The sequence below is a fragment of the Cherax quadricarinatus genome, chromosome 17 (assembly GCF_038502225.1).
Source record: "Cherax quadricarinatus isolate ZL_2023a chromosome 17, ASM3850222v1, whole genome shotgun sequence".
NCBI lineage: Eukaryota > Metazoa > Arthropoda > Malacostraca > Decapoda > Parastacidae > Cherax > Cherax quadricarinatus.
Window position 1 is genome coordinate 49,237,954 of NC_091308.1, and position 9,456 is coordinate 49,247,409.

Sequence of the window (9,456 nt, forward strand, 5' to 3'; positions counted from 1 at the left end):
TGAAAACGTGTAAAAAAAACTTTTATCTACATTTTTTTTTGTTACATTTGAAAATATATAAAAAAAAGTAGATCTACTTTTGTAGCACTACGAATTTGAACATCGATTTGTTTGGACTGTTTAAGGGTTAAATCACTTACCTTTATTGCAGACTCTTGTTGGCATATTATTTATGAGATCCGCATGCAACTGCCTTTTTGCAAATTATCGCCTCCACAACACTATCTCCCGCTAGCTGTTTTTCGTTGATCAACACCAACAACAACCTCTCAACATCTTTGATTGTTTGCCATCACTACCACCCTCTACCACCATCACAACCACAACCACCCTCTACCACCATCACTACCATCCTCTACCACCATCACTACAACCCTCTACCACCATCACTACTACCATCACAACCACTACCACCCTTTACCACCATCACTACCACTCTCTACCACCATCACTACCATCCTCTACCACCATTGCTACTACCCTCTACCACCATCACAACCACTACCACCCTCTACCACCATCACAACCACAACCACCCTCTACCACCATCACTACCATCCTCTACCACCATTGCTACTACCCTCTACCACCATCACTACGACCCTCTACCACCATCACTACAATCCTCTACCACCATCACTACAACCCTCTACCACCATCACTACTACCATCACAACCACTACCACCCTTTACCACCATCACTACCACTCTCTACCACCATCACTACCATCCTCTACCAGCATCACTACCACCCTCTACCACCATCACTACCACCCTCTACCACCAATGTTTCAAATGAACATGCAGGGTATTGCTCGCTGAACAAGTGACAGAGGCAGACTGTGAGCGGCGGCATCCCGGCGGGTGGACACCTGATATGGATGATTTCCGAGTGGATGTATGAAACCCGGGGTAAAAATTCGTCAAAAAAAATAGTTGAAATCCTAATTGTACAATATTCGAACTGGACGAAAGCCGGGGTTTCACTGTATTATTTTCCTAGGATAATATTACCTTCCTAGGATAACAGTATTACCTTCCTAGGATAATATAACCTTCCTAGGATAATATTACCTTCTTAGGATAATATTACCTTCCTAGGACAATACAGGTTGACCATCACTAATCCTGCACCATTGGGACCTGTATGGTGCCAGATTAGCGATTTTGCCGGATTACAGTGGTTAGGTTAGAATACACTTAACCTAACGGTGGTATTTATGCATCGGCGATTTCACCCACTTTATGCCCTATTTTTGGCAGATTCCATTGTTCCAGTCTACCAAACTCATAGCTATTTCGCTAGTATTTCTTCTATTTTGTCGACTGAATACAAGAAACCGCCCATTTACTTATTTCAACTACCCAATAAAGTGATCAGAATTCGGTAATTTGGACAATTTCACACAAATTTCAAGGGATGCCAGTTTCAAAATAGGGTTCAGAATAAATGCCGACATTCCTGGCACTAAAATAACATTTTCTCTGTTCATTAGTCACGTCTCCACGCCCCTCTTATATTATGCTTGCTTTCCATTTTAAATTTTTATTCACACAAAAAATAAAAGATTTACTGTTATGTAGACTACTGCATTGTAATAATTGTATGAATAATGCCAACCCATTCATGACTACGTATTAAACTGGCCAGTTGGACTCATATTGGATGGTGATGTCATTTGTTAGCCCTTTGGGGGTCGACAGGTCCTCTCAGAGACTTGTTCTCAGGGTCAGCCAAATTTCAAAAAAAAAAAAATATTTTTTCTCATGAGAAGACAGAGAATCTTTTCCCGATCATAATGATACCAAAAGTATGAAATTTGATGGAAAACTTACGGAATTATGCTCTCGCGAAGTTAGCGGTCTCGACAATGTTTGCGCATCGGCGATTTTGCCAACTTTGAGCCCTATTTTCGGCCAATTCCAGTGTACTAGTCAACAAAAATCATAACTATTTCACTAAAACTCCATTTTTTCTATCGAATGAGTACAAGAAACCACCCATTTACCGATTTCAACTATCCAATAAAGTGGTCAGAATTTAGCAATTTTGCCAATTTCACACAAATTTCAAAAGATGCCAATTTCCAAATAGGGTCCAGAATAAACAAGAAAGACATTCCTGGCACTAAAATAACAAGTTCTGTTCGTTAGTCACATCCCCAGACCCCTCTTATATTTCTTTGGCTTTCCACTTTGAATTTTTATTCTTACAAAATAAATAAGATTTACTATTATGCAGACTACTGCATTAGTGTAGAAATGGTATAAATAATATCAGCGCACTTGTGAAAGAATATTAGACTCACCAGTTGATGTGTATTGGATGCATGGCATGATTTGTTTACTTTTGAACTTTGGTAAAAATCGAACATTTCTGCTACTTTGAGCTCAATTTCAAGGTACTTTTCATTGTAAAACCAGTCAAAATCATCTCAATTTCTGTAATATGTCTTCCATTCTATAAAATGAGACCAAGAAAACTAGAATACAACAATAAATACCATACGAAAATACAGTGCAAATTCGCTGTTTTAATCCAAAAACACTGTCAAAGTTTTTTTTTTCTCATTACGTACTGTTTGCTGCAGGATTTTTTTTATACTGCGCACATTGACCACATAGACCCATTCTTACATATGTAGGCCTACCAGCTTTCTCTCACTAGATTTGAGGGCGCTAGAATTTAGGCGTACTAGTACGTCAAAAACCCTGGGCCGTAAGACGTACTAGTATGTCCGAAACCCCCAAAGGGTTAACTCTTGAACACGGGCAAAAATCAAACATTTCTGCTACTCTGAGCACAATATCAAGGTATGAAATATGAAAATACACTGCAAAGTCAGTTTTACACCAAAAACACGGTCGCAATTTTTTCTTATTATGCACTATGTGCTGTAGGATTTTTTTTTATATAATGCACACTTACCACACAGGCCTATTCTCTCATATGTAGGCCCAAATTTACCAGTCACAGCTTATCTGAGTGAGCTTCAAAGCCATTGAACTATGTACGGTGTATGTGCTTTACACAACGAGAAGCATTTCTTTTATTAGTTGGAACCATGGCTAGGGCTAAAAGCGAGTAGGTTATAACAATAAGTGGAGAAAAACAAATTGGAATGACTTATGCAGCAAGTAGCGCCACCGAACAATAGTGGCAGGTTGGTGTGGCGACCCTGGAAATTTGAAATTATGCTAGCCGAAATTAGGGCTGGATTACTGATTGCCAGATTAGTGATGGCTGGATGGCTGACCTGTATTACCTTCCTAGGATAATATTTGGAGTATGGAAAAGCTGATACAGAAGCTTATGAGGGCCGTGCACAATATGTTCTGCTAAGAAAGGCTATGAGATCATATATTAAAAAAAAAAAAAAAAAAAAAAAAAAGTACAGAAGAAAAAAAGTTACTGAAATGCTAAAGTAGAAGAATATGTCACAAGAAAGAGGAGATATTCTACACTAAGAGATTAGCAATATAAAACCAAAACCAAAACATACATTTTGGAAGAAGCGCAAATGAAACAAAAACCAATTCAGGAAATAACAAAACAAAAAATCATTAATATTTCTATTATACACAAAACTAAGGGTGTGCCAAAGTGTTGGTATCAGTATGGTATCACTATCGATAAAAAAATGGCCGATACCAGCCAATACTCTTGAAATATTAATAGTATTATATTACACATGTGCTTAAAAATAGTACAGTTAACATTCTACCTCACAACTTTGAAAGTTTAACTAAGACAAAAATACACACAAACAAGTGCACACACACATGCAAACACACATACACAGAGTACAGTGGACCCCCGGTTAACGAACTTTTTTCATTCCAGTAGTATGTTCAGGTGCCACTACTGACCGAATTTTTTCCCATAAGGAATATTGTGAAGTAGATTAGTCCATTTCAGACCCCCAAACATACACGTACAAACGCACTTACATAAATACACTTACATAATTGGTCGCATTTGGAGGTGATCGTTAAGCGGGGGTCCACTGTACTTGGAAGAGATATATGGGAGGAAATGTAAGAGAGAGAGAGAAACAGAGTACTTGGAAGAGATATATGGGAGGAAATGTAAGAGAGAGAGAGAAACAGAGTACTTGGAAGAGATATATGGGAGGAAATGTAAGAGAGAGAGAGAAACAGAGTACTTGGAAGAGATATATGGGAGGAAATGTAAGAGAGAGAGAGAAAAAGCAGGGTCACAGTGGACGAAACAAGAGAAGCCTGTGTTAACATCTGTGGCCCAAGATTATTCAACCTGCTAGCAGCCGATATCCAAAACACTGTCAGAACAAGTACAGAAGTTTTCAAGAGAAAACTGCATCAATACCTCTGCTAAGTACCAGATCAACCAGGCTGCCATGACTATGTGGGTCAGCAAGCTGCTAACAGCAACAGCATGGTTGAAATGGCAATCAACAGAAAAACCCAACTCTAGGTCAGGCTGCAAGGATAGAAAACTCTTAGCACCAGTCACAGATATATTACAGGCATGTCTGATGCCCCTGGGGATTATGACAAAGACACACACAATACTCAAGAAGAACAAAGAGACTGGATAATGGTAGTTTGTTTGCAATGCAACAACAATACACAAAAGAACAAATTAAACATTCACAGATGAATCATGGGGATATTAGAAATTACTTTTTCAGTCTCAAAGTAGAAAGAAAGTAGAATGAACTAGAAATGGAAGCTGAGGATACAAGCACCACACAATACTGTAGTTTTAAAAGATGAAATGATAGGAATCAAAAGGCCAGAAGCCATAAATGCCGGTTGCTGAAACTTAACAGGTAGAGCCAGGAGCTAAGGCTCAACCCCAGCAAACACAAATTGGTGAGTCCAGGTTTACCAGTGTCACAAATATAATATTAACTGTGTTTCATCATCAACTAACACACAGCTAACTCGGTGTGTTGCACCAATACCTAACACAATACTAATTCAGTGTGTTGCATCTTCAACTAACACACGACTAACTTGGTGTGTTGCATCATTACCTAACACACTACTAGCTCAGCGTATTATACCATTACATAACACAACACTAATTCAGTGTGCTCCACCATCACCTAACACAATACTAACTCAGTGTTGCACAATCACCTAACACAATACTAACTTAGTGTTGCACATTACCTAACACTATACTAAGTGTTGCACCATCACCTAACACAATACTAACTTAGTGTTGCACATTACCTAACACTATACTAAGTGTTGCACCATCACCTAACACAATACTAACTCAGTGTTGCACAATCACCTAACACAATACTAACTTAGTGTTGCACATTACCTAACACTATACTAAGTGTTGCACTATCACCTAACACAATACTAAGTGCTGCACCATCACCTAACACTATACTAACTTAGTGTTGCACCATCACCTAACAATACTAAGTGTTGCACCATCACTTAACACTATACTAACTTAGTGTTGCACCATCACCTAACACACTACTTAGTGTTGCACCATCACCTAACACAATACTAAGTGTTGCACCATCACCTAACACAATACTAACCTAGTGCTGCACCATCACCTAACACAATACTAAGTGTTGCACCATCACCTAGCACAATACTAACCTAGTGTTGCACCATCAGCTAACACAATACTAACCTAGTGTTGCACCATCAACTAACACAATACTAACTTAGTGCTGCACCATCAACTAACACAACAGTAACTTAGCATTGCATCATCAACTAACACAATCCTAACTTAGTGTTGTACCATAAACTAACACAATACTAACTTAGTGTTGCACCATCACTTAACATTATACTAAGTGTTGCACCATCACTTAACACTATACTAACTTAGTGTTGCACTATCACCTAACACAATAGTAACTTAGTGTTGCACCATCACCTAGCACTATACTAACTTAGTGTTGCACCATCACCTAGCACTATACTAACTTAGTGTTGCACCATCAGCTAACAATACTAAGCATTGCACCATCACCTAGCACTATACTAAGTGTTGCACCATCACCTAACACAATACTAACTTAGTGTTGCACCATCACCTAGCACTATACTTAGTGTTGCACCATCACCTAGCACTATACTAACTTAGTGTTGCACCATCACCTAGCACTATACTAACTTAGTGTTGCACCATCACCTAGCACTATACTAAGTGTTGCACCATCACCTAACACAATACTAACTTAGTGTTGCACCATCACCTAGCACTATACTAACTTAGTGTTGCACCATCACCTAGCACTATACTAAGTGTTGCACCATCACCTAGCACTATACTAACTTAGTGTTGCACCATCACCTAGCACTATACTAAGTGTTGCACCATCACCTAGCACTATACTAACTTAGTGTTGCACCATCACCTAACACTATACTAAGTGTTGCACCATCACCTAACACTATACTAAGTGTTGCACCATCACCTAACACAATACTAACTTAGTGTTGCACTATCACTACTTAATCATGATTACCTTGTTAATGCTTCAGTTTGTTTAATATTGAAGGCTATCTCTTGTTGCAACATTTGTTGCTTCAGTTGTTCTGCTTCAAGTTGCCGTCTTGACAATTCTTTCAATATTTCACTCTGTAGCAAATAGAAAATATATAAAAAATAAAAGTGTTTAAAAGAAACACATAAAGCAAACATATACAGCAAAAGAGAAATAATAAATAAGAGAACTTGTAGACTGCAAGCTGTCAGGCAAGCTGAGGTTGCAGATGTGTGTGACCAACGACGTGCTCGGGGCTTGTAACGTGCACTCACGGCTACACCTGCGTACACCTGCACACTTGCTTTAAGACAAAAAGGACCTGAAGCAAATTTAAAAATCACTGACAAGTGTAAACTGACTTACCGAACAAGGTCATCCTGAAAGAGGCTCTCCATCTCTGCTTTCAGAGTATCCAGTTCTTGCTGTATCCGTTCCTATTGTACCATGATTAGTTGCAAAACTTTTATTTCAAGAACACAAATAGATATTTTCTCAATTAATATTTACAATAAAATTCTGGATACTAAACTTACAAAAAAAATGCTGACTGAAATATTAATAGTGAAGCAAATTATTTTAACACTTATTAACTCTTGACAGAGTGTTCTTCATTAAGCAAAGATACATACACAAGATGGAAACTGTTGCCATATCAGACTCTGCATGTTACATAATATAGTACACTACTATATTCTCTCTATTGATCAGCTGTGAGTTATATTTTATATTATATTGTTTATTATGCACAAGGCAGTTAATAGTTCCCTGACTCACCTACAATATTAATGCATAATGCATGAGCTTGCTACTAGAATTGCAACTTGTGTACTGCATTATAGTATTACTCATCAGCTGGATTTGCAGATCCATGACTGATGTAAAGTGTTATACTGCTATCAGTGATTTGGTTCCCAGATCTAGAACTTACATTGCTATTAAACTGCCTGACTTACACAGCTATTAAAATCAAACCATACCCCCGGCCGGGATTGAACCCGCGGTCATAGAGTCTCAAAACTCCAGCCCGTCGCGTTAGCCACTAGACCAGCTAGCCACAATAAGATTCATCCAACTAGGTATATTTCTACACCATAGGAAGGTTAGCACAGGCACCACTGTGACCACAAATGCAAGTTTTTACAGACGAATCTCCAGCTAGCGTGGCCGTGATGAACTCTAGCTCAAGTCCCTTCACTGCAATTGTGTCATTACGATTTCTTGAGTCATGTTGACGGCAGTGAAGGGACTTGAGCTAGAGTTCGTCACGGCCACGCTAGCTGGAGATTCGTCTGTAAAAACTTGCATTTGTGGTCACAGTGGTGCCTGTGCTAACCTTCCTATGGTGTAGAAATATACCTAGTTGGATGAATCTTATTGTGGCTAGCTGGTCTAGTGGCTAACGCGACGGGCTGGAGTTTTGAGACTCTATGACCACGGGTTCAATCCTGGCCGGGGGTATGGTTTGTTTGCAATCGTGTCATTACGATTTCTTGAGTCAGCTATTAAAATGTCTGTTCAACTGATACTATGTGTGAGTCTGAAAGCTATAAGCATCCAGAACACATCCCTCACACATACAGATGGAACACAGTATAATACTTAACAATGATGAAATAAGTTTTCTCTATAAATGAATTTCTTATAATTTAAGGTCTAAACATTAATTTATGTTTAAAAGTAATATATGAATTCTAAGATAAATACCAAGATCTGAACTTTGGTTAATATTTTTGTTAGCACAGTACTTTAAGGTGCTAAAATAACTAGGATAAAAATGTTTATCCTAAGTTTCATGTGCACCATCTTAAATTATTGGGATCCTATTTAAATGATAAAACTTAAATTCTTTATCCACTAATACAACTTCAAGTTTCTAAAATATATTAATTTATTAGTAGAGTGTTCCCTTGCTTAACAAACATACGTATAAACTGAAGGAAAGATCATGAAGTGAAAAATATGTTGAGAGAATCACATTTTCCTAAGGAAGCCCATATTATACCTTGAGATGAGGACCAAGACAATAATACTTACTAAGGAAGCCCATATTATACCTTGAGATGAGGACCAAGACAATAATATTTACTAAGGAAGCCCATATTATACCTTGAGATGAGGACCAAGACAATAATACTTCCTAAGGAAGCCCATATTATACCTTGAGATGAGGACCAAGACAATAATACTTACTAAGGAAGCCCATATTATACCTTGAGATGAGGACCAAGACAATAATACTTCCTAAGGAAGCCCATATTATACCTTGAGATGAGGACCAAGACAATAATACTTACTAAGGAAGCCCATATTATACCTTGAGATGAGGACCAAGACAATAATACTTACTAAGGAAGCCCATATTATACCTTGAGATGAGGACCAAGACAATAATACTTCCTAAGGAAGCCCATATTATACCTTGAGATGAGGACCAAGACAATAATACTTACTAAGGAAGCCCATATTATACCTTGAGATGAGGACCAAGACAATAATACTTCCTAAGGAAGCCCATATTATACCTTGAGATGAGGACCAAGACAATAATACTTCCTAAGGAAGCCCATATTATACCTTGAGATGAGGACCAAGACAATAATACTTCCTAAGGAAGCCCATATTATACCTTGAGATGAGGACCAAGACAATAATACTTCCTAAGGAAGCCCATATTATACCTTGAGATGAGGACCAAGACAATAATACTTCCTAAGGAAGCCCATATTATACCTTGAGATGAGGACCAAGACAATAATACTTCCTATACATTCATCAAATACTTACTAAGGAAGCCCATATTATACCTTGAGATGAGGACCAAGACAATAATACTTCCTATACATTCATCAAATACTTATCTGTGTACATTTAATGACCTTAAATGCAGTAGGGCGGACATCACCAGAAAGCAAACCGCATTGTTTTCCACTTATAAAAG

General features: G+C 38.1%; 1 protein-coding gene across 3 annotated transcripts in view; it reads right to left on the bottom strand.

The window, feature by feature from the left end:
• LOC128686487 (liprin-alpha-2) overlaps positions 1 to 6,610 on the bottom strand; it is a gene marked incomplete at its 5' end in the record, with an annotated part of 103,536 nt that extends 96,926 nt beyond the window's left edge. For all 3 annotated transcript variants that reach the window (XM_070085976.1, XM_070085974.1, XM_070085973.1), the window contains 1 exon segment: positions 6,498 to 6,610. In XM_070085976.1, the coding sequence (XP_069942077.1) occupies positions 6,498 to 6,610 (113 nt within the window).
• Positions 6,611 to 9,456: the final 2,846 nt, after the last annotated feature.